At 31.9% G+C, this 27,012-nt stretch overlaps 1 protein-coding gene across 2 annotated transcripts in view; it reads right to left on the bottom strand.

Moving 5' to 3' along the window:
• The window catches only part of hzg (CTD small phosphatase herzog), a 63,723-nt gene that overhangs the window by 2,078 nt on the left and 34,633 nt on the right, over nt 1-27,012 (bottom strand). The window contains exons 3-6 of one of the 2 annotated variants that reach the window (XM_075355216.1): nt 18,878-19,110; nt 10,401-10,550; nt 6,263-6,448; nt 4,515-4,553 (exon numbers count right to left, since the gene is read on the bottom strand). In XM_075355216.1, the coding sequence (XP_075211331.1) occupies nt 4,530-4,553; nt 6,263-6,448; nt 10,401-10,550; nt 18,878-19,110 (593 nt within the window). In that variant the 3' untranslated portion in view covers nt 4,515-4,529. Of the gene's footprint in view, nt 1-4,514; nt 4,554-6,262; nt 6,449-10,400; nt 10,551-18,877; nt 19,111-27,012 lie in introns of those variants that run through there. The other variant, XM_075355215.1, reaches the window with a different exon arrangement.

Consider the following 27,012-nt stretch of genomic DNA (forward strand, 5'->3'; position numbering starts at 1 on the left):
TGGAAATATTTTGTTTTCAAGTTACTACTAGCAAAGAATTCCCCAGATTTCTGCTTTGAGGTCGAATAATGTTATACTAAAACTGTAGATATATAAAATAGAAGCAACATTAGGGTTTAATGTGCAATCTTATACAAAAGATTGACAAAAAATATGGATCCCTGAACTGTATCTCAAGTAGTTTTTAAGAAACTTGCAAAACAAAAAAATTGGAGTCAAAAACCACACTCTTTAGATTTGGTGTAAACTTATTTTGTTATGTGAATTATATTTAGTTTATCTGGTTGTTTACTGTTGTGTAAATAACCAAATAAAATTAATGAAAAAATTAGTTCAGAATTTAATTCTGAGAAAAGTAATGTAATTAAAGAATCTACAGAACGTTACTGAACTTTTAAAAATAGATTTTTACTGAAAACCCGACAACAAAAGATGTATCATTACAAATGTTTAAATTATTTAATATACAATTAACTTGGAGTAATAATATTATATTAGCTGCTTAGAATACCAACATGTAGTGTTGGTATGTGTCAATGCACATTTCAGCACAATGATTTGGGACACTTAAATAATCATGCATTAGTGTCATTTCAGTATCTATTTGTTGTATTCACAAAAGGGTATTTGTATGATCTAACATTTTTGAAAGAATGTAAATTAAGTAATATAAAGATAAAAAAGTTGTTTTTTTAACATGAGAAGTCATATTCCTTAACTGACATTTCAAAAGATTTTTAAGATGAAAGTTACGCAACAGGTTTATTTGTATTTTTATCAAAAGGTTTTGCTGAATATAAAACGATTCAAAAATTGATAAAAAGTTTTTGAATAACTTAGTTTTGACTGATTATGAACAATACAAAATAAAAAATTATTAACATCAAAATTTATTACCTAAAATTATGAAATATCTACGTCTAAGAAAAAAACTTTTTTCCAGTTACTATCCCCTGCTTACTGCAGTAGTGTATACCTCTTGCAATCTCTACCATAATGGTTCTCCCTTGTCCCTTTCTATTAATGTATATTGCACAGTAAATATATATATAAATAAACACAGAATTATTACGAATGACCTTTCCGATTATAAACTTGAATATTTTAATTTTTTATTAAACTTTAATTTTTATTAAACTGAGTTATTCATACTCAGATTAATAAAAGTAGAATCAATGGAAAAGAAATCTCAAAACGTTTTGTATTACACTTGGTTCAAATTACATCGCATGTGCTCAATGTAAGCTCCCTTTACCATACGACACAAGCCTATAGTCTAATTCCTACCACAAATGTAACATTGAATGATCCACTGAGGCAATGGCCCCTGTAATGCAAACACAAAATTCCTGGATGGTAGGTGGTAATGGCACCCGATACAAGTCTCTGACAAAACCCCCAAAATAAAATGTCAGCGTATGGTTGGAGGAATGTGGAGACCAACGCAAACATTGACTATCATCATCACCAGCAAACTCAAACAATCTCTTTGGTAGTTGCTTATTTGGTTCACATCTGACATCTAAGTGAAAATGTGGTGGTGCCCCATCCTGTTGAAAATTAAACCTTAACATCCAGTTGTGAATTTCTGTGGACTTCATACAAAACTCTCTCTCATGTTCCATATTTGCCTCGCTTGCTGGTGGATGGCCAGCTGACTTTCAATTAGGATTCACCTCTTGCTTTAAAATCGGAATATCACTTACAGATACTGGGCAAACAGGATGCATCTTCACTAAACTTCCTTCTAAAATTACATTGGACATTGTTATCACTCCCAGTCTATCATTTGCCAGTCTATCACTGGCAAATGTGAAAATTGGCACAAAAAAGCCTTACTGTCTTTATTGACAACCATTTTCTTTACTATAACACTAGCAATGAAATCAATAACTACAAGACAGCTGTACCACTCACTGAAAATATTTTTAGTTTCCTTTCTGTTGATCCTACTTTCATATATCTGAGTGTTATTAAACATGATTTTTTGAAATAACCCTGTACTAATCCACTGTTTATTCAATTTTTTTTTTAAATTTGCTTTATTTAACTACTTATATAATAATTTTCCATTCTGATATATTAATGTACATTCACATATCTAACACTGTCATTACATCAATGTATATAAAAGGATGGGGTGAAAAAATTACGGGCCTCATTCAGAGATGGAATTAATACGCTTAACTTCTTGATGGCATCGCATGATTCCATTCTTCATTAGTTTAGTATATTTGTTTCAGGTCACTGAATCATTAAGTATAGTATTTACAGTCTGTCAAAGTGGAGAATTAGTTCATTTTTTTGGGAAAATAGAAAAAACTGTACACTCATGCAGTGATTAAATAATGTTCTCTGAAAGCTTAAATGCAAAGAAAATAAAGAAGAGCTTATACAACATTGGGAGAATCTTCTCCATCAAATACAACAGTTAAACACTGGGTCGCAGAGTTTAAAATGGGTCAAACACGCACTAGCAATGAACCACGCAGTGGATGTCCTTCTGAAGTGACTAAGCCAGAAATGATAGTAAAAGTGCATGGTTTTGGCAGATCAACAAGTGACAGTGAACAAATTAGCAGAGTCTGTACGCATGTCAACAGAATGTGTGAACAATATTTTGCAAGAACATTTGAATGTGAATAAGCCATGCGCTAGATGGTACTGCGTTTGCTCATGCTTGACCAAAAACAGTCCTGAAAAAATATTTCAAGTGATTGTCTTTAACGCTTTTGGCACAATCCAAAGGAATATTTACGTCAATTTGTGATGATTGATGAGACTTGGGTTCATCACTACACTCTTGAAACAAGATACAGTCAAAACAATGTTGAAAAAGGTCAACCTGCTTCAAAAAAAGCAAAAACATCTTTATCCTTTAGCAAAGTTATGACAACTACATTTTGGGATGCACTAGAATAATATTCATCGATTATCTTAAACAAGATGAAACAATAAATATCAAATATTATGTAACCCTAATGCAGCACCTCAGCGATGAAATTAAGAAAAAACAACTGCATTTGGAAAAAAAAGTGCTTTCCCATCAAGACAATACTACATCAGCTTACACCAATTATTGCCATGGAAAAATCCAAGAATTACAGTTCGAATTGCTCCAACTCCCTCCACATTCACCTAATTTGGCTCCCAGTGACTATCACTTGTTTCCTAACCTAAAAAATGGCTTGGAGGGAAGAAATTTTCAACCTATAATGAAGTTATTGCCACCACAGATGGTTAATGTAAGGAGTTGTTTAAATAAACATACTGAACTGGCATAAGCGCTCTTGTGGAATGGTGGGCTAAGTGTATACACCTTAGTGGTGATTATGTTGAAAAATAAATCAAAATATACCCAGAAAAATGTTTTCTTATCCAGACCTTGAAACTTTTCACCCTACCCTCACATATGTTAGTAAAATTTATGCAATTTGAATACTTTCCATCCATATCTATAAGATTACTATCAAACAAACCTTCTATCTTTCCTAGAAAGGATTACAATTTAAGTAATAAACTTGAAAATGAATTTATCAGCAGTAACTAAAAATATTTTTGGAAAAATACTCAAATTTCTGTATTTGGAATGAAAGTGTTAAGTTTATGCAGCTGCATAAGTTATGATTTATCTTGTCTTTATCATTTCAACTAGTTTTTTGTTTGTTTTTTAAATTTAGTAATTATTATTTTAAATAAATAGTTAATACTGAATAATGTTTATATATATATATATATCTAAAAAATCCCTTCACGCTTATTTCTTATCTTTATTAGACAATTATTATTAATATTTACTTTACTTGTACAGTTGATAATAATTTCACTGTTTAAAAATTTTTTCTTCCAAGATCTTATTCTATAATTATAAAAAAAAGCAGTTCAAATTATTATATTTACTTAACTCTTCATAAGATAATTAAGAAAAAATACTGACTACTTTATAGGAGTAGGAATATCAAATGAAAAGACAGAAAAAGAAATCTAAAAACAAATAAATAGATCCTTACTAGCCATTAAAGATGTATCTCTGAGGGACACAGGCGATGTCCAAATCAAACACAAACACAGTTTGGTTTAATAGTCTGCCAAATTAAATGCTATTTCTCTGCCTTTCAACAAGTGCGCTTCACATATGAATAGCATGTCTGACACTTTTACAAAAATTGTTAAATAATGTTAAATCTGTTCAAACTTTGACTGAGTTTCTTCCAGGAACAAGGCATGACACAGGAACAAGTGAAGCTATACATAGCCTAAAAAAATGTTATTACTTAACATAATCCTTATTTTTCTCCATGAAGCAATCACCCTACCCGTTTAAAAAACTTTATTTTATTTGACACACAATCCTTTATTTGTAGATTTTCAGCCGGAAAAAATAAAATATGACTTTCTAATGTTAATTTCACTTTGGCAACTGTGCTTTTTCATTACAATTAATATGATAATTAAATAACCTAGAAATAAAAATTGGTACTTTTCAAGAAGATGCCCGCAGCTGATCTGTAGTTAGTTAGTCATTGTAATTAGTTAGTTGTTAGGCGGCAACACTGAAAGAAGAAAATAAATAAATAGTACATTTTATTTTTAAAATACAAACATTGTACTGTAATATCATGAAAATAATGCAATGATACTGTAATAATAAAATAGTAAAATATAGTACAGTATTATTTGAGTACAGCAATATTTACAAGTAATTTATATCAATTCATTATATGCAGAAATTTTCCAGAATGTAACTCGTGTAAATTGAAGGTGCACTGTATAAAAAATTTATATAAAAAAAATAAATATATATAAAAGATAAATCTAAAAGTATAAATACAATCTAACCAAACTTAACTTATGCTCGCTAATCTTTGCTTGCTAGTCAAGATTAGTGAGAGAAGTGAGCGCAGGTTAAGTTTGGTTAGATTATATTTATTTATTATATATAAATTATAATTTTAATTTATTTATTTTCTCTTTTAGTCTAACAACTAACTGACTAACAACACATCTTGAAAAGTACCTAAAAATTATTCAAAGACCAAACATCAATTAATCCTATTAATATTATAAATCTTATAAATCTCTATTATAAATCAAATCTCTAACAAAAAAGAACTTTAATCTTAAACAGAACTTGATATACATAGTTATCAGACTGAAATATTTTACTTACATTCACATGTTAAGTATTAATAGGTGACAATTAAAAGGATTTTTTCTTATTCTTTTTTTTTTTTATGACCAATGAGAAAATGAAAAATTTCAATGAACATTGCAATATTTACCAGATAGAAAATGTATTAATTTTTATAACTTTTCATAGATGAATTATAAATAATTAAATATACTCGAATAAAATAATCTTTTATTTAATATGGCAAAAAATGAGTTGCAGAATGTGTTCACAGATTTTGCATGAAAACATCTACTATAGTAACTTTTCTGATTCTAAAAACTGACTTTAACTAACCATAGATTAGAATATAACACAATGTGTGGTAAAAAAAATGTAAATAAAATAATTGTGATGACAAATAAACAAAATGTCACAAATAGATTTTTAAACAATTTTATTTTTAATCGCATTAAAAAGTTGTACTAAACATAAACATATTAATACCATCAAATTAAACAATTTATTTTCTTATAATGATTAGTAATTACTTGCTTGACAGGTCTCAGCAACATTTTTCTAGTTGATCAGGTATGAACTCAGCCTTGAGGCCGTCACACTGTTTAACTAAATCTCTGTTTTAATCTTAAGAAAAATATTTTTCTCACATAGTTAATAGAAAATATTTGCATAACATATTTTTCATGTTCTTAAGCTTTTAGATAAACTTGTTACTTCTGTCAGCCCCTAAAATATTGCTTCCTGAAAAGTTTAGTTTAAGATTCATATAAACTTAAATTCGAAGTAGTATGACATAATTTTTTTTCTTTTAACAATTGTTCCTGTATCGATTTTACAACTGAAATTAGAATCACTACTATATTAGCTAAATAATGCAAGCTACTTAAATAGAGGCAAAAATCTTGAAAATATTTATGGTGATCTAAATAAAGATATAATAATAAATAATGAATGCCATTCAAATAGAGCTAACAAGTTTCTAAGTCGTAATGATGGTATTACTACTTTGTACTAGTCACAAATTAAATGATTTTGTGCCAAAAAAATACATTTTTGTCAACAGTATATGCAAAAAGCATATAATATTGTAAAAACTCATTTTAATAACAAGTGAAAGAGAATAAAACTTACTGCATTGTCTGGATGGAAGATGTAGGATGCCGGTGAGTTATCGACTATAATCACCTTTTGGAGATCTCTCCCCAATTTGTTCAGGTCTTTAACATAATTTCCTCTATGGAAAACACAAGACTCTCTGAACAGTCTCGCCCTGAACACTCCCCACCTATCTAAGAGGTCCGCTACTGGGTCTGCATACTGAAATTTATAAAAATATTATAATTACTGAATAATTCCACTTATATACATTTACTTAACGCATAATTTCATACATAACATCAAGTAAAAAAAACAAAAATGTGGTTTTGACATCAAACGCAATATTTTTCAAAGTAAAAGGTTAATGAAATAATAAGGCATATTAGAAAACAATTTTAACATTAAAAATCTGAAGATCATTGATGGTCGATGGGGGAAGGGTGATATTGGATAATGTATTATTGTTTGAGGTTCTAATTTACAGTAATTAGTGTTTTAAGAAATAAAAATTGCAAATTTTTTAAAGTCAATTGTATTAAATTGTCCAGGTTTTAATAAAGAAGTAATCAACAATCTGGATTGCTTAATCGAATAATAATGCATTGTGATTTATTTGTTAAAATTGTTTTAAAATTATACAAAATGTTCTTCTTCATTACTGCAATGCAGAGCTTATTTGTTGATAGCACCTGTGATAACTCGTTTAGTATTAGCCATTATATTAATGTTATAAAAATAATATTTATATTGATAAACTTCAACATCACTGTTTTCCTATCTGGATAAAAAGAATAATTCAAAATCAGGTTTTTATAAAGATTTAATTATTTATAGCAGCATGGTTAGAAAATTGCAAAAATGAGAAAATTTGTCAATTTTAAAAAATAAATTAAAAAAGCATTCATTAAAAAAAATAGAATAAAAATTTTCTTAAGGGTTATTAATCAATCTACGAATTTACTTATTGTTATGCTTCTTTTTACTTATTAACTTCAAACTTATTTGTTTAGGTTGTTTTTATTATTACACTAAATTAATTAATTAATCATACATTAATTACATTTACTATACCATTATATTTATTATTAACACTGATAAGCATCTTTTCAAATTACAGCTGACTCATACTACTTAACAATCTAATAAAAAAATGAACAACAATATTAAAACCAATAAATTATTTTTTATTAATGTAGGTCAGTATGCAAAGCCATAATTTACCAGTTAAAATGTTTCTATTTGTTATTTTTTTAAAAAAACCTTTTTATTCTATTATTTTCAAAGTAAAATTCAATTTCACAAAATTAATGACTAGTAGATAAAAACTGATATAATCTCTTTAAAAATTAAACTGGTTGAAAATTTGTGCGGGAGAAAATCCCAAATTAAAATTGATAAGCTTACTGGGCGACTATAAAAAAGGAAACTCAAATAAAAACAAAAATGAGGTGTTTGATAAATAAAATAATTAAATTACATAAAAAACTCCATTGCCTGTTAGTGTAGGAATGTGAAATCAATTACGTTAAAAAACATGGAAATACATGGAAAATAGTGATTGTCAAAAATGAGATATCAGGTTTTTGTAAATCTTTACTTTTTAGGGTCCAACTTATTAATCCAGACCAAAAAACTTATGTACATTTTTTCTAAGATGCAATGTCTTATGCAAATGGTTTTATATTGCGGGACAGACAATCACAAGATGAAATAATATTGTGGGCAAAATTTCAATAACGTTTTTCAATGATTAAATTTTCTTATATTGAATGGCCATCTTGATAAGGATAATCCTGATGAATTTACACATTTGCCTGGTCAAAAGGAAAAATTATGTGCACTTTTAGGTCAGATGTTGGACTAAGCTGCATCATTTGAAAGAGTAATATTTCACTTTCTGATCATTTTTCTGTTGTAAATGAATATAAAATTAAGACTTCAGAGAGAGAAAATGAATGCCATAGCTCTGAAATTAAAGAGATTCATGGTGAAAAACCAAACGAAAGTATTTTATTTTTTATATCAAGAAAGTATTTGTGAATTATTATAAGGTGATTATGATTTTTAAAGTATAGATGAATTTATATGGTTAATAAAAATAGCAGTACAATACAGAGAATGAGACAATAAAAAAATTATAAATTTAACACACAGCTGGTTTAACTCAGATTACGTTAAAGTTCATTTACAACTTGACTGTCAGTGATTCATAATCGCTGAACAAATTCATTGATTTTTGTTACCAAAAATTTTGTTACAATGATTTTAAGTACCAACACAAATTATCAATGAGAAAGAAAAATTGATATCAGTGCTGTATTAAAATTTTAAAGATGTTCAGAGACTTTTTGGGAAGTTTTACAATGATGTATACAACATAAGTTTCATTAGATATTAATGAGCTCAATTTGAATCTGGATTGAAACATATAAAAAGGTAAATTCAATACATTTTTACTAGTCAGTTATGCTGACCCTATGTAATGAATTAAGCAATTTGTGAATTTTTTGTTGAATTTAGTTAAGGAACTTACTAAAGAAATGTAACAGTAAGAAACCTGTGAATAAGTTTTACATAAATATTTCTTGAAAAGTTGCTAAAAATGCACAGTAAAGTATTTTTGGCAGGTGAGGTTCATGAAAGCTTCACTGAGATCATTTACTGCTGTCTTCATAAAAAGGGTTTTGCTGGTCTCTATATCATATTTCTTACATTAAATGCAGAAAATGAAATGTGAATTTAAAAAAATATTAGTTGTTAATATAATTTCACGTAAATACATTAGATTTGACAAAAAAATGCAGATTCATTGCAATGCTAATGTTCTGTTCAATACACAAATAAGGGGTTACAGGTTATAAGAATGATACAGTATAGAAATAATTCCACAATTTAACATAAGAATAACAAATTTTACTGTCACATTACACATTGTATATTTAGAAGAAAGTGTGCTCTATTTTTTCATACTCAGACTGCAATTAAAACATGTTAACCAGTGTCATAAATTGCCTGCAATTAGATATCCTAAAATATTTTTAGAATAATGATGATTAAAATAGCAAATGATCAATTTGATTAGTAATTATATAAAGAAGGAGAATGGAAATATAGTTTGGTTAAAAAATGCAATTATTAGTTTTCTCTTAAACATATATAAACTTTACATAAAGTAAACAAAAAAAATAATTACGTGTTATGTAGAGAATAAACAAGCACTCCCTAACCTTCTTCTTTTTTCCTGTTTAGCCTCTGGTAACTACCGTTTAGATAATTCTTCAGAGGATGAATGAGGATGATATGTATGAGTGTAAATGAAGTGTAGTCTTGTACATTCTCAGTTCGACCATTCCTGAGATGTGTGGTTAATTGAAACCCAACCACCAAAGAACACCGGTATCCACGATCTAGTATTCAAATCCGTGTAAAAATAACTGGCTTTACTAGGACTTGAATGCTGTAACTCTCGACTTTCCAAATCAGCTGATTTGGGAAGACGTGTTAACCACTAGACCAACCCGATGGGTCAAGCACTCCCTAACCATGAAACAATATTAAACCAATCTATTGAATCTAATCAAACAAAATTTCACAGTACAAGTTTAATGCAAATAATTAATTAATAACTCAGGACATTATGGAGTAATTAAGTACAGAAGTAATACAATTAATATTGTGCATGTGATTGTCAAAGATGGCTTACCTATATTTCCTTACCCGTATAGGTTTTTTACAAATTCTAACATACCTAATTATTTCAAGTAGGAAATCCTGTAAAATGTTTATTAAAAATACTAAAAAAAATGAAAATTTCTAAATAAAAGCCAAAAGCAGTTGTAGATTATATAACTATATATTTATATATATATATATTTTTTTTTTTTTATTGAAGCTGATGAGCCAGTGCAGTAGTTGACCAAATTCCCATGGGGTATGTACCCTAATGAAGAATGGGTCAAATATAAGCATGCAAGATTGGAGATCAATCCATAATGAAACTATCTGAGCACAATGGGATAAATTTAGTCTTCCTACTAGTAGCAAACATTTTTTTCTTCTAAATCTCTGTTTATCAATTTTTAAAAGGTATCAGCATCTTTCATACTTTCGGTCCAAATTAGCTACAATATTGTATAATAAAAATATGTTAATATTAATGACAATAATTTACCTTCGCAAGGCTAGCAGTAAACAGAATGCACTCATAGAGTTCCCCCATCCTCTGCAAGAACTCATCTACGTAGGGCCTTTTGAGCACATACACTTGGTGGACAACGTCGTCAATTTCCACAGGCACAACAAAGTCGGCATTGGTGATCGGCTGCAATAAAAAAAATGTATCATTAATAAATAAGTCAATACTTAAAATCTTAAATACAAAGATAAACACAAGATAAAAATAAACAATTCTTCAGAATTTTATTCATTATTACCTGATTTTGTAATATTTCAAACCTTTGTTTCATTGCAAATACAGTTATTTAAAAATGCTTCATTAAAAGTAATAAATAAATAATTAACCTTTTAAAACATAATTTAACAGCTGGTGGTCACTGCATTCAGTGCTGTTTAAAATTACAGGAAGAAAAGAAACAAAGCAGCAACTCGCTAAACAAACTACCATACTTTGCAGTCTGTTAAAAACTCATAGTAATAAGCCTGGTCTCGTTGGGATGCCATCGATTCAAATGCCTCAGTAGACATTTGCATTGGTGATTTAATAACTCAGCTTACTGCCTTCACTGTAGGCCTCGTCTGGACATCTTGATTGTCCTACATCGTCTCCCTCTAGCTAACCGAGCTCGCAGGAGCACGAACCCTGCACCTAGTTCTACTTGTTAAGAGCCAATTTCGTGAATGTTTCATAATTTGAGGCAAATAAAACACAACATACCACAAACATGTTGATCGCAACAAAATTTAGTCCTAGTTCCCTTAGTGAAACTCAGCTTCGCTTAAAAACCCATGATTTAGGTTAATTTTGGAATCCGGTCTGGTCTACCAGGGAGAGGCGGAATGACCGTCTCCCACTCAGCTCCATCGCAGAGTCCCGTGTGACATTCACCATAATAAACCATTGTCGAGATGCCACTACACCTCATGGCTGCATAGTGTCACATGCCTATTGGCAGTGCAGTTGCCGTTCTGTTGACAGCTTAACAATTGACACCTCTTATCTAACTAACCGTGGCTTGCTGCCAAAGCGCCTGCCTTCAGCCAATCAACTGTCCAGGCGGACCCTAGCCACCCAGATACCCAGGTTCCTACTCTACTACCTATTAGATCCCTTCCTATTAGATCCGAAGGGACGGGCCCTGCACTCGTCGGTGCAGGGTGAGGAAGCGAAGGAAGCCAGCAACGATTACCCAGTCTCTGCGAGTCCTCCAGTTGACCCGCAGATCAAAGATGGAGTTAACTCAATCACGTTCCATTACAACTCTGGTACGCTCAACTTTGTACCGGGGACAGACATACAGGACATGTTCCACAGTGTCATCGACCCTACAGTCTGGACACAGGCCGGAGTCAACCAACCTAAAGCTAGCCAAACTATCCCTAAAAGCAAGAAATTGAGTAATGTGCCGATTGGGGGCAACCCAGCTAATCGCACGCAACTCTCTAAGATTGGGAAAAATATCATGCACATATCGACCAGTAGAAGAATCGTTCCACCTAGCTTGCCAAGAATCAAAACCTTGGGCTTCAATTTCACGCATATGCTGTGACGTAAGAAGGCCTCCCTTCTTAGAAATATACAGCTGGCTACGTTCTGTAGCAGAAATTGCTGTATACGTTCTGTATCACAGTTGCTGCCTCTTGTGAGACAGTCCTGTAACTGCCGACAACAGCTAACAATAGAAGATGCTGGGTTTGCAAAAGAATGTCCCTATAACAATGGAATTGTAAACAATGAGTCCAGACAGACGCAGTGTACAACATTATGGCCTCACAGACACCTTCGTAAAGAATGCGCATGGTACAATATCCCAATCGGGATGAATGACTCTACAGACACTGAAGAAAGTATCAATTGCCTTCTTCGCTACAAACTTTTCAAGGAAGTGCTCCTTGAAAAGAAATCTCTTATCAAGGATAACACCCAGATATTTCTGAACGGTAACATACCTAATTGGAAGGCCGTCCATCACAACCCGTGGATGACAGGTTGCAGCCAGACAACCTTTCAAGAACATCATAGTGGTTTTCTCCACACTGAAAACCATCTTATGCTGAAGACTCCACAACCTTAGCACCTTACATGCCTGCATCGCTCTGAGCTCGATCTCGGCACGCGAATTTCTCTCGACCAGCAGCAGCCCATTATTAGCATAACTCACGATGCAACAGCCACTGGGCATCCACAAGCGCATGAGAGAATCGAACTCAACGACCCAGACAAGTGGACTTGGAACACTGCCCGTGGACAACCTTTAGACTGGGTCTTTCTTACCTCCGAACTGCCATCATGAAGGACAACAGTTCTGTTGCTGAAATAACTCGAGAGAGTTCTAATCCCATTTAGTGTACAATCACGCTGCTGCAATTGAAACAAGGCAGAGAGCCACCAGATCATATCCGGGGCTTTATTCCTAGCTAGGCGACAAATTACTTGGAGGACTTCCGCCTCAGTAATTTCTGAAGACACAATCTCAGAAAACTACAACTTCCCTTTGGACACGACGATGATACAAGGTCTCACCAACCTTGGTATCATCTGGAAGTAGATCGTCCATTAGATGAGTGAGGACACAATCTTTATCTCTCTTGGGTAGAGAGAGCCGACAGAAAAATGTCCTTTCTCCGCTTATGACCAAGAACTCAATAAACGACACACCATGGATCCTTATTCCCTTGCTCTTGAACAAAAGAGCACCAGGAATCTTGTTTAGAAGACTTAATCTTATGAAAATACTCGGTCCTCTTCTGACGATAATCCGCAATCAAGATCACACGGTGATCAGGATCACCCACACGCTGTGCCGCTCTCCTGAGCTGACCCACGGTCCACTTTATTGCAATCAATTCCCTGTACTCCGAGGGGGAGTGTTCAGTGGCTTCAACTACCGCGAAGAGAAATTCTCTGCCAGATCATCTAATGGGACCTCGCTCGTCCAGGCTGCAAGTAAAAACTCGCAGCCTGGCTGCAAGAATGTTAGAAAACTTGGGCCAATCCACCCGCCTGTGCAGGAAGCACCCCTACTGAACAGGAACGTCCGCCCTAAAGACATCTCGCAGCCCACCTACCCAATCAAAAACTATTAGCCAGTAATCATTATCGCAATTATCGACTACCGACCAAATTAGAATCCTACCGGGAATATTCTTGCCAATGGTAACATAGTTGTTGGTACCATGGAAAGCCCTCCGCAAGCCTACTGCACTGGCAAAGGTAGTCAACCAACCGGCTACATTAAAAACATCAAACTGATGCTGCGCGATGAAACCCTCTATTAACTCGCCACCATCATCCATGATCCCACTGTGCCAAAGAAGTGATCTGGCATTCGTATCAACTCCTATAAGAGTAGGATAACCTGCTACCAGCCTAATAATTCTATCCCATCTTCCCAAATCCTGTTCAGTGGGATCTCTGTACTGAAAGTCCGAACTAACTAAACCAGGTCCAAACCATTCACAGCAAGCTTAACGACGATGTGATGCGTGTCAGAGGCCTGCCGTATGAAGACGCTATCTATCGACTTCCTGCACAATATGGTGGATTTGCTATCACCAATGAAAAACTTATTCCAGCCTGTAACACCTGGCGGATCACCCTTAACCACATATGGGTGCTGTAGAAGGAGAACGTCGAGGCTCTGTTTCTCAACAACCTCACCTTAGCTCAACTTGGACCGCATAGGCTACCTGGGCATTAAGTTGACCAAAACTAACCATCAAGAGAGTTGAAGTACATCTCAACTGCTCTCAAAGTAACAACCACACTCCTTGCTATTGACAGAGTGCCTATGACTTTTGCACAACCTTTTACAGTTCACGCAAGACGGAGCCTCTTTTTTCTGTGGACAGTCATCACAAGTGTGATGACTGTCCACAGAAAAACCTCCTCCTCCATGATGCGCGCAGACCAATGCATACTTACAGAACTTGGCCCTGTGGCCAAACCTACATTTGAGGCAGCGCTGCACCAAGATCCTTGACGTGACAGGATACAAAATCATGAAGATTCGTCCCTCCGACACAAACTTCTGATGGAGACCAGCCCCTAACTCGAACACGCTGTGATACCGTGGGGCATCACGCTTGCCAGTCTTGAAGATGAGTTTACACTTCTCGTTGAACAAGGCCTCATCCAAACAGTGTTCTGCTCTCGAATGGGAGACAGAACCTCGTCATCAGAGAGGTTCCGCTCTATGTCATAAACTATGATACGGGACCTCTCAACTGCTTGGGGTCTACCTCGACCTCAAGCTTCTTGACCGCTGGAGAGTCCTTGATGATTTGGACTGTCTTCTTCTTTTCTGCCACAACAACCAGCCCTTTGCTGGTTTCCTTGATGTCCCTAATCTTCAGGCGATTTTGGTCACCACAAGGGCTGCCTGGAAATCATGCTTAAGGTGTTGGCTCGTGGTCTTCAAGCCCTCTGCCTGATTGACGAACAGGACCTCCAGCTTCTTAGCCGCCTTGCTGGCCCCACGCTTGGTCTTCAGCACATCAGCGTAGCACCTAGGCTGCGATGGGGCTTGGACCACCTTTAACCTCCTTGGGCTTGGAGGCCAAAGCTTCAAAGCTCTCACTCATCACCACAAAAGCTTCCCTTACCTTAGCAAGGCAAGGAAGAATGGTCTTCCTTGCTTCTGCACTGACTCTGCCGGGAAGTGTAATGAACTCTAGCAAGTCCAGATCCTCCTGGACTTTAGCCAGCGGAGCAGAACTGCCGGGTCTGCCCTTTGCTTTTTTAAATGCCTAGACTACTGGGTGGGTGCCCCTGTGACCATCGCGTTGCTTACCTCATCCTCAGAGGAGTTCGTCGACAACACTGGCTCAGGCTTCCTCTTCCACTTGGTCTTACGCACCTCCTGAAACTCGGACATGGCCGAGGTTTCCCTACCTCCTAGCACGCTAACCTGTCCTAACAAGATTCTCGCTGTCTTCTTCCTACTATATGAAATTGGGCAAGCCCACAAACGTGACAACTGCCCGCAGCAAGACGGGCAGTCGGAGACCTTGATATTCTCCTGTCACACTACGCACCTTTTCGCCGCTGCTGGATTGATTAAATGCAATACATCCAATATACAGCAAGAAACCACGGATTACAGCCCTCACTCAAAAGAGATTGTGAGTAGGACTACAGGCACTACCTTTTACTCATTATGGGGGGGCTTACGACTAGCAGTTATTGCCACCTATTCGCCGCGATGAGGCGGATGCCTGAACAAATATTTGCCTTACACAATATTTTTTTTTTACACGTAAACAAGGATAATTGATGAGTCTTTGAATCAAATGATGCTACTGTTGCTAAAGATCTCAGAATCAAATTCACCTGGAACTGTCAAAGGTACACACTCGACAACAGCTCAAAACACAACAGAAAAAGTGTCAACACAACGTCACTTTGTCTCCATCATAGGAGTTGGTTAAAAACTGCAGTTAATGCTTATAAGATTTCTGCTTTTTTATTAATTATTTTTTGATGTTATTAATAATAAAAGTAAAATTCAAGCTGCAGATAAGAATAAATCTATAACTGTTCCCTTATTAGTGAAGCCCATTTCTAGAAACAACATAAAGATTTAACAGTACAAAATGCACATAATGGAAGTAAGTATTTTTATCAAAAATGTTTTGGCATAAAGAACAGCAGAATATAAAGAAAAAATATTTAAACATGAGGTTGGAATTAACCCTTTTTAGTTATTGGGTAATTAATTTTAAGTTACTTTTTCTGTGAAATAAAAAAAAGTAATTTTGGTCAGTTTTTTTTACTTCTAATGAGAGCACTTCTTTGGTTTTTGATACACTATAAAAAAATTAACATTTAAAATTTAATTTTAATTATTATAATTTTCAGTTTAAGATGAAGGGAAACTTTTCATAGAAAAACAAAATTTACAGCTTTTGTTTCATATTACGCAAGTAGTTGTGTGGTGTAAATGAGAGCGTGTTGGATCTGTAACCATGCACACACTGGCTCAAATCCGACTTCATCTGCATATATTTTTTAACTTTTTTTTTAAATTTAAATATACTGATTTTTTAGTAATTAACCTCTGTAATTTATGAATTTACGAACTAAAATGAAAATATATATAAAATTATAACATTTTATTTCACTAGTAACTTCTGATTTTTTTTTCATATATATATATATATATATATATATATATATATATATTTTTATTATTACAGAATTATTATTTATTGTAATTTTTTACAATCAGAGGTTAAAAAAGTTAAAAAAACAATATATGAATATGAAGTCGGATTCGAACCGATATGCCTTCCCCATGTAAAATCCAAATGTTTCATTAATTAAAATTTTATTTGGCTATAACTGGAAACAATGAAAATAAGTAGCTTATGATATATCGTTCAAAAGCTCTCAATGAGGGCTTATTACTGCAGTTAAGAAAAAGTCCCAAATCCAAATCTTTTGAATTTTGGGCTTTTTTGGACACTTTTGGTCCAGTCAAGTGCAATCAAAAGGGGAGGTGCACATCTAGATGTTACAACAGTTCTAAATCCAAAATTTCAACATCCTACAGCTAATCGTTTTTGAGCTATGCGAGATATGTACGTACGTACGTACTTACTTATATAGACATGCTGAAACTAGTCAAAATGGATTCAGTAATGGTCAAAATGGATATTTCCATTGAAATCTGAAAACCAAAATTTTTCACAATCACAATACTTCCTTTATATAGGAAGTAAACAATAGGTAAATCCTTTCATTCTAAAGTGAGTGGGATTAAAAATAGATTTATTATAAAGTTCCTTGCAAGATACTGCTGTTCTACACACAACCTAAACCACTATAGTGTAATGTACTAACAATTAATGACTTCAATCAAAGAATAATAAACAGTTATGGTTGGAGAATTAAGTACTTCTTTATTCTGAAACAGTAACTTATGCAATGTATATTTAATTATATATTATATTTATGCAATGTATATGTAAAGTATTAATAAAAAGTACTTAAAGCTTTACTATATTTTAAAAACTTAACTATGTTTTGACTATGAAAATTACAATTGTCTATCAACAACCCCCCCCCCCCAACAAAAAAAAAAGAAAAGATTTATCATGTTCAATTTTTGTATCACAATAACCTGTTACAAAAAATTAACTGAATAAATTTGCTGTATGAAAAAATTATGTTTACTGCTGTTAGTAATGAAGATTCTTTAAATATCTTAAAAGTATTAGAAATGTATTTTATTACAAAAAAAAAACTATTCTTAAATATAATTAGCATAAAAGAAAAACGCTAACAAAAAAATACACTCGGAAAATTTTGTAGAAAAGAAATTGATTCTATTAATACTCAATCAACTGTTTTAAAGAGGAAAAGCAGTGTAAAAATTTAAAAACCTTAACTATTACAATCATATAAGAAAAAAAACATGCTTAAAACTCCCTTGTACAAATCCTGAAAAAAAAAAAGTAAAGAAAAAAGTTCTTTACAGTAATATGAGGTATGGCTATTAAATAATGAGACTAATGCTGCTACAGAACTGCACATGCGCCAAATTCGTATGAATGACAGCTGTGTAGTGTGAAGCCTTCTCTTTCGATAGTTGATTCCAGTTTCTGTAGACATATTAAGTCTGGCTGTGACCTTTGTTTGGATAACATCTGTTTTTTTGTTTTGCTGAAAAGATTATATGTTTTATTAGAGCAAAGAATTGTTGTAAAATTTCATATGAAACTTGGAAAAACCGCTACTGAAACTTATCTTTTATTAAAAATAGGTATATGGCAATGAATGTTTATCACATGCATGGTTTTTTGAGTGGTTTAAGTTTTAAGAAGATGGCCAAGAAGATGTTGAAGAAGTTTGTCCAGGTCACTCTTCCATGTCAAAAACAGATAAAAATATTGAAAAATTTGTTAATCTGATCCGATCTGACCGTCGGTTAACTATTATTGTCTTTATTCAACTCGATGAAAAAATAAGAAAAAAAAACAACTTGAATTGTGGAAGAAGTCATGGGTTCTTCATCAGGAGAATACACTGGCTCACACTGCACTGTCTGACAAGGCATTTCTAGCCATGTATAACATCCGTGTTAGACCATCCACCTTATTCGCCTGACCTGGCACCATGTGGACTTTTATCTGTTCCCCAAGGTCAAATCTGCATTAAAAGGAACAAAATTTCACTGTTGAAGCTGTGAAAGAAAAGCGACAAACGTCATGAAAGAGCTTACAGAAGAAAACTTCCAGCACTGTTTCGAATAATGGAAAATTCACATGGAGCATTGCAGGGATAGAGGAGGAATGAATATTGAAAGGGATAATAACTAAATATGTACACATTTAAAATAAAATATTTTACAGCATTAATCTTGTTATTTAATAGCTTATACCTTGTAGCTTATATATAATGAATAGCTTATAGTTATACCTTGTATAACCTTTTAAACCCTAATAAATAAATTTATTAAATAACAATACCTTGAAAGAACTATGTACTAGGGTCTCATCCAAGTCAATAACCATGCATTTCTTGTGCATATCTTGGTGTCGAATAGGAGGGAGCAAGTATCGTGGGGAACCAGGACTGTGGGGAGGAGAGCCTCGTCCTTCGCTGCCACCAGAGCCCTTTGATGCTTTTGAGCTACCGGCCCGGCTAAAGCAGCACAATAATGAACGCAATACTCCTCTTCGTGGCTTTTTGCCCACTTGTCCTGTAAAAGAAAAACAAAATACATAACTATAAAAAAAGTCACATAAAATGTTGAAAAATTTCATAATTTTAATTATGGGACATGCAAAAAATTTTAGAAAATGCTTTAAATTTTTAGGAAGTTTAGGAAAGTATTAAAATTACTAATACTTATAGATTTATAGTAAGATTTTACAGTTTCATTTACCTGTACTAATAATTATAATGTTACCTGCAGCATAACAGTTTTATTTAATTATAGCCTGATGTCGTCTTTACTAATGTGTTTTACAAAAACTTGTATTAAACATTCTTATTATCTAGAATATCAGTTCGGATTATTTGCCAGCACCATTCAATAACTAAAGAGACAAACAACAACAGCAGAAAAACAATTTCTGATATAGAAGTTGGCACCCCTACGTAGAAAATAAACATTGTTCAAAAAGAATTTTCATTATTTTGTTTATTTCAAAATAGAGGCTTGAAAAGTGTACCATGGAAGCACATCTTGCTGTGACAAGATTATTATTTTCTGTAAGTGTAAAACTGGCTGAAATTCACTTATGGATGTTAAAAGAGAATGGTAAAATGTGTATTAACCAAACAAATTTTTACAAATGGATTAAACAATTTAAATTGGACAGAAGTGTCACATATTCCATTGCAGTGAAAGACTAACATTGCAAAATGGTACTAATGATTTTTTTACAAGGACATAACACATATGTTTGGGAACTTGCTGAAATTTGTGGTGCAAATACCGTTCTGTGCTTTCCATTACACACGATACCTTGAATTAACCGCAAAGAACATGTTCCACGATATCAACTCAGAAAAAGATACTGCTATTTTAGATAGCATAATAATCTGTGATGAAACTTGGATTCATCATTTTGAATTGAAATTAAACGTTGGAGTAAAGAATGGAAACAACCGAGTTTGCCCCCAAAGAAACAATTTAAAAGCAAATGTGACAGTCAGTAAAGAGATGGTAAAAGTACTTTGGGTCTATCAAGGCCAAATTTATTAATCAAGAGTAAATTTATATCAATGTGAATACTACTGTGATGTGCTAGATAATAAAGTGAAACTTACAAAAAGGAGGAAATACCCTTCTCAAATGCATAATTCTTCATGTTAAGATAAGCCTCTGTGCCACCCAAGACCCGGGTAAACTATTTAAAAATGTTGGGTCAGGAAGTGGTCACACATTCACCTTGCAATCCTAATCACATACATGGTCACATTTTTTTGTTTGGTCTTCTCAGAATTTCCGCAAGGTACCAAGTTCGGCAAGTGTAAGCAGATCAAGAATGGCTCTGATATGAAGGTGAGCAATTCTTTACTACTAGAATAAAAATGGAAAAAGTCCCTCAATATAGCCGGGGATTATGTTGAAAATAGTATGTTGTATTGACATTGAATAAATAATAATTTGTATTATAATTATTATTTAATAATTGAATATACATATAATAACCCTCTATACATATAATAATTGAATATACATATAATATAATAATAACCCTCATAGATAAGAAATCTGTGTTAAGAAACTCAAAATTACAGTTTTTCATTTTTTTTCCAACAGCCAAAAGTGCATAACATTTTTCCTTGATTCTTTCTAATCATTTATTTCTTTAATTAACGAAGAGTTAAGCTTCTGAAGTAATGTATTTTTTCAAATGATAAATGGTTAAATAATTAACTTCAAGAAAGAGTCAATCATCAGCCAAAAATTTATAAACAAATGGGCTTTCAAAACTTTCCTTCCATATCCAATTCTAAAATGCTACAATTTCAACAATGCATATTAGAAAAATATGTTTCTCAATATGAGATATGCAACATAAAAAAATTATTCAACTAATTTTCTTTTCTATTATGTAAAATAATACAATTATTTTTACACAAGTTTCTAACTATATCCCAAACAATAGTGTATACTAAATATAAACATAGTAATAGTGTTAGTAATTTTACAAAATGAATATGGATGGGAATAATATTTTTATGTAGGTGATACATGATTCAAAATTATAAGACTTTTTTCTGAAATTAACATTAAATGTTTTGTACTTGTAAAATATATATAAAGATTTAAAATACAATTGATACTGGGATAGTTAAAGACGATGACACATACATATAAGTGTCCCACAAGGAAAGGGACATTTCAAGAATACATTTAACAAGTAAAAATAAATAAAAAATGTCTAATACATACAGGTCCCAAAATCACTTTATTTTCTAGATATGGCTGGTGAAAAGATCTTTCCCTCTTTTATAAATGTTAATTAATTAGCATGCAACTTTTTGTGAATAACTGTGGAACGAATAATTTTTGCTTTGAGGCATAATTACGATTGAGTAATTTAAAAATTGGGTCCCAAATCTACATCCAAATTATTGTCCAATAATTTTTTAAAAATCAATTAATTAATTAAAAAGGACCAGGCAGCAAGAAATGTTCGGGAAATTGAATTTATAAATCAGCAGAAGAGTTTAATAAAATAACCACTGTATGTCAGCTGTATACAGTGCATATTAATCAAAAACTTATTCTATAAAAATCATTAATTTAAAAATAAATACTAGCCCATCATGAAATAATATTAGTCCACTTTCTTTTTCATTTTTTTGCTTTGTAAGGGTTATGCCAAACTTAGGGTTAAATTCCGTTATATGACTGCATATCTTTTAACATTTTCTATACATTTACACTATGTGTAATAATAATAATAATAATAGTAATAAAGGAACTAGTAGTAATTGATGCAGTGTGTTTCCTGGTATTCTGTGAGCAAGCCAATGTTATCTATTGTTGCAATAAGCAAGCTAGTCAGTTCATGCGCAGTCTAATGTCAAGTCAATCCATTACCTGCATTAAGTTATAGTGTTCAGTTTGTGATTTTGTGAAAACCTATTGAGGTTACCAGTAATATTTTCAATTTGAGTGATCTGTGTAATTTAAAGAATGTCATATTTCTTTCTTTCATATGTATAATATTTAGTTAAATGAGAAAACATGTTATAATGGAAACAACATAACATTACATGTAACTTGATGTTAACCCAGTATAAATTAAATGCAACTGAAAGTTGAAAAAGACGGCATTGAAATAAAACTGAGTGTAAACAAGATATTCAATTACAGTCTAATCCCTAGTCAGATCACTCAAGATTACCTTATCGAAAAGTATTATTGTTTATTTAATGTCAGACCTATAAGACAGTGAATATTAAATTTTGCAAGCATTAACTACAAATAAATCACAAACATTTGTGGATCAGTATAACTATTTGCGACAAGTGTGTGCTGCTAAACTTTTATGAACACTTAAAGTAGGGGGGAGCAGGGTTAACTGTAGATATTGATGAATCCCTACTGGCAAAACAGTAATATAATGTTGGCCAGGTTCCCAAATAACAAAGTAATTTTGGTAGCATTTGAAATGGGTTTCTTGTTAATCACTGTCAACCATAAAAAACAGTTCATAAATCCATATTACACATGCGCGCGCACGCAGACACACTAATACTGTTTAAAGAATGTGGGGCTTTGCGAAATCTTCTTTTAGGTAGCATTACAGGAATCACTCACAAATGTCAGACAGATATTTGTGTGAATTTAAAAAGAGGAAAAGACAATCCATTTAAGTGTACACTGGAAGACATCAGTACTTACTGGCCCCCCACAATAACATGTGTGTGTAAGAAGGTTGGGGGTAATAACAATATAAAGCTTTCAATTTCATTAAAACTAATTATAATAAAATGAAATAACTTGTATTTTGTCATTTTTATCCAATTCTAAATATAAATATAATATTTACATCAATAAGTGAATAGAAAATGTTGAAAAATTTTCCATAGAATTTAACCAAACTTTAAAATAAAAAAGTATATATAATATGAAATAAAGTGATCCCATGAAAAGCAGATATAGGCGGTAAGCTGTTAACACATTTTTTGATGCCCTTTTACAGAGAAGAAGGAGGGAAGTCACCCATTTAAATCTAGAATGACAGTTTTCAGCCAGGCAATATTTCAGAGTAAACTTCATTCAAAGATTTCTGAGCAGCTTATTTATACACAACGGCAACAACAGCCTAGAGGTGAGCATTTTGATCTCATAATCAAAGGTCTTGGGTTCCAGTCACTGTGTCATGAAATTCATATATTTTTTTTCTAGCTATGTAACATTTGTTACGTATATTTATTAAAAAAAGAAAAAAAAAGTTAAAAAATTTAACAAGCACACATGCTTGTATTAAAGTAGAAACCCCCTCTCACCACCTACTGCCCTGCAGTTAAAAGGACATCAATAAATTCTGTTGTAAACTGATAGCAGCATGCCCTTGAAAACAGTACTCGATAAAAGAAAAGTAAATCTTTCACGGGTGTTATGACGCCATTGTTGAAGTAGTAAGAGAAACTGAAACAGGGTGTTATATTTATGAAAATACCCACTGATTATCATCAATCAGAGTGGCTTCAGATTTAGTACTTTGGTTAATAAATTTTGATTTACTTAGTTTCCCTTTGGGTCACTTTAATATAAATAAATTTTAAAATGATACAAAAAAGTGCATAAAAAATGTAAAAGTAATAATAAAACAAAATAAATTGTAAAAAAAACAATGCTAACTTTAAACGGATGACATCAAAAATTGAATTAAGTACTCATAAAATTCAAACAAAATTTTTAGAATTTTTATGGAGCTTCTATTAACCAAATTAAGAGAATAATTTGATTTTTTCTTAAACTCACTTACTTTCTTTTTTTGATGCGAAGATGATTCATTTTCAGCTTTAAAACTTGGAACTAACATTTCATAATTCAATATTATTTAACATTTTAGGAAAAATTCTTATTTTACACATTTATTCCTAATTACTTATTGTTTCATTTCTCTAAGATTTAAAACAAAAAAATTAAAAAATACATTTCAGAAATTCTGTATTTTCAAGGATATTTATATGAAAAGCAAGGGCTTAGCATCTGTATTCAGTTATTACAGACTGATTAATTTATATCATTTTGTTCTATTGTTTTACACATTTATTCTTCTTTATCACAGCTTTAAATTCAGATATTATGTTTATTTAATTTTAGTAATTATGTGATATTGCTCATTTAAAATTGTTCTCCACACAATTAACTTAAATGATTATGAATTAGAAAAAGTCTAAGTAAAATTATATGTATAAAATACTAACTCTTTTATATAATAATAAACTATAATACTAAATGTAACATACTACATAATACTATACATACAACTACAAGGTGATCAAGCTTTGAAGAATACCCATCACTCAGTAGTTTGCACTAAATACACATGTTTGTTAAAATGCATATATTGATGTGAGATGGATAAAATAAAATGGAAGATGTTGGTTCGACTGGAGATGGAGTGGGGAGTACTGATATTGCCTGCACATTTGAGTACTATCAGTCTGTGTCGAGCATTGTCTTTTAAACAAGGTTGCATAATCGTGTTGTTGTTTGTTAAAAATGTGGTTGACTGCTAATAAACATCAACCCATGATGGACATTTATTTAGAGATCAAACCTCATGGTGTGTGTTGGAAAAAGTTCAGATAGAAATTTGAAAAGGAAGCACCAGTGAAAAGTGTTATTTAAAAGTTAGTTAAACAATTTTGTGGAACAGGTTCGGTATTAGATGAGAAATGTCCCAGACACAGGTCATTTTAACAACATACATTATACCAGATATTAAAGCAGTAGTTACAAGCTCTCCTCATAACATTTTGCAGAGAATAAGCCGAGAAAACATTTCACTAGGTTCTACCCAAACTGCAGTGAGGAAAATGATAAAATGTTATCAGTAACACATGCAGGTTTTCAATGAGCTAACTATAGCTGATTATGCAAAAAGGTTTCACTACTGTCAATGGTTCAAGAACTTTGTTAGAGGCAACACTGGTATTTTAGATCAAGTGTTTATCACAGATGAAGCAAGATTTCACCTGGGTGGTATGTTAGTAGTCAGAACTACTGGACCTGGAATACTGAAAAACCACGTATTTTCTTTAAATCTCTCCTGCACCCACAAAAAAATAGGTGTATAGTGTGTGGTTTCAAGGCAACAAATAATAGAACAATAATAGAATAATAGAAAAAAAATTGTTAATACAGTTCGTCTGTTATAGTTATTACTCTTGCAGTTATTTTTTTATTTACTGCAAATCATTAATTCCTGTTTTTACAAATTTGAGCAATTTTAGAATAATTCCAACAACAAAATTTTATCTATGGGTGGTGGCACAAAAACTGGAAATATAATTGAAAATACCTGCTCTGATAAATTGACAGTAATGATTAACAGACAAACGGGCAACAGTAGTAGAAGCAGCTCTAAACTATGGCGTGCAATATATAAAGACAATATACAACAATGTTATGGTATAAGAGCTGAGATGCAACGTGTTTATTTCTTGCATATTGCAGCACTCTTTGACAGAGAGATCTGATTAATCTCTTTTATAAGAAATGATCCAATGAGTTGGGATTAGAAACTAATAAACTTAAATGAAGGATAATTTGATAAATCTCAAAGGAATATTAGCATCATATTTTAGCTAGGCTATTTTATATTAGTTAACCATCAATTAGGTAGTAACAAGTAATTTGTTATAGATATTGAAAATTAAAAATATTTTCAATTAATAAAAGTGTTTTTTTTTATATATTGATTGAAGTTCCTCGAAAATTTGATAACATAAGGGAGATGGGTTTCACTGTAAATTCATCCCAAAAATTATCTTATATAAAAATTATTACAGTTAAAATATACTATTTCACAAACAAATTTTTTTAACAAAAATATAAATTTAAACTGATATAGTCAGGCAATTTCAATCTGTTACTTAGAAACTATAATCATTATAATGTTAAAACATGTATATGATCAAATAATCAGATCAACTGTAACAACTCTGAAATTTAAATCATTAAAATATTTACACTTGTCTAGCCTACTATGCTAGACCGGTCTAGTATAGCAATTACTCTAGCTAGTCTGTTATATTCAAGTTAATATACTAAATTCCAACAAACTTAGATACCCAAGACCTAAGAGGTTCAAAAAATGATAAAACTTGTTTTCCAGTTTAGGTTATAGATATCGCTTAAAATAAATGATCTGATTAAAGGTTAACTGTAAAACTGTTTACAGAGAATCTGCAATAAACTTAACCTAAATTTTATAAGTATACCACGGAAAATAAGATAAAAATAAACAGTCTGTGTTTTGTACAAAAACCAATTCAGTTAACATCTACTTTTAATTAAGTGTCATCATTAAATAAGGTAAACCTTTGATATGTTTAGCTTGAATATAACAGCTTAAATATAAAGAACTTTATTTTTTAATGTGCTCAGCTATTATTTTATTCCTTTAATAAAAGCTGTATCTGAACAATCACCTGATCAGAATACATTATTAATATTATATGAATGACACATAATTCAAACAATAAGCAATTAGAAAGCAACTGGAAAGTGATCAAGTAGGCCGATATGTACTGAAATGTATGGCAGTAGTTCACCAAGTATAGTAATGTAATTTTGATCATAAAGTACAGAACTGCCATTCATATTTATATCATACTGGTATAACAGGAAACTACCACAGGGTATATAACAGCATCAATAAAATACATTTTAATATCTCTTAGCCATATCTTATGGTAAAAAAATTCACGTAACAATTTACTTTTATTAAATTAAAAACTAACTTACAAATATCAAAATAAGAAATGTTAAAAAACATATGAAACATAAATAAAAATTCTTTTCTCAAAAATTATTTCTCTAACAATGATTTGTATCCAACTCCTACTCCTTTCTATTTTACAATAATTTTTTTTTAATAAAAAAACATCTAAAAAA

This window comes from Lycorma delicatula, chromosome 2, assembly GCF_047948215.1.
Source record: "Lycorma delicatula isolate Av1 chromosome 2, ASM4794821v1, whole genome shotgun sequence".
Taxonomy (NCBI): Eukaryota; Metazoa; Arthropoda; class Insecta; order Hemiptera; family Fulgoridae; genus Lycorma; species Lycorma delicatula.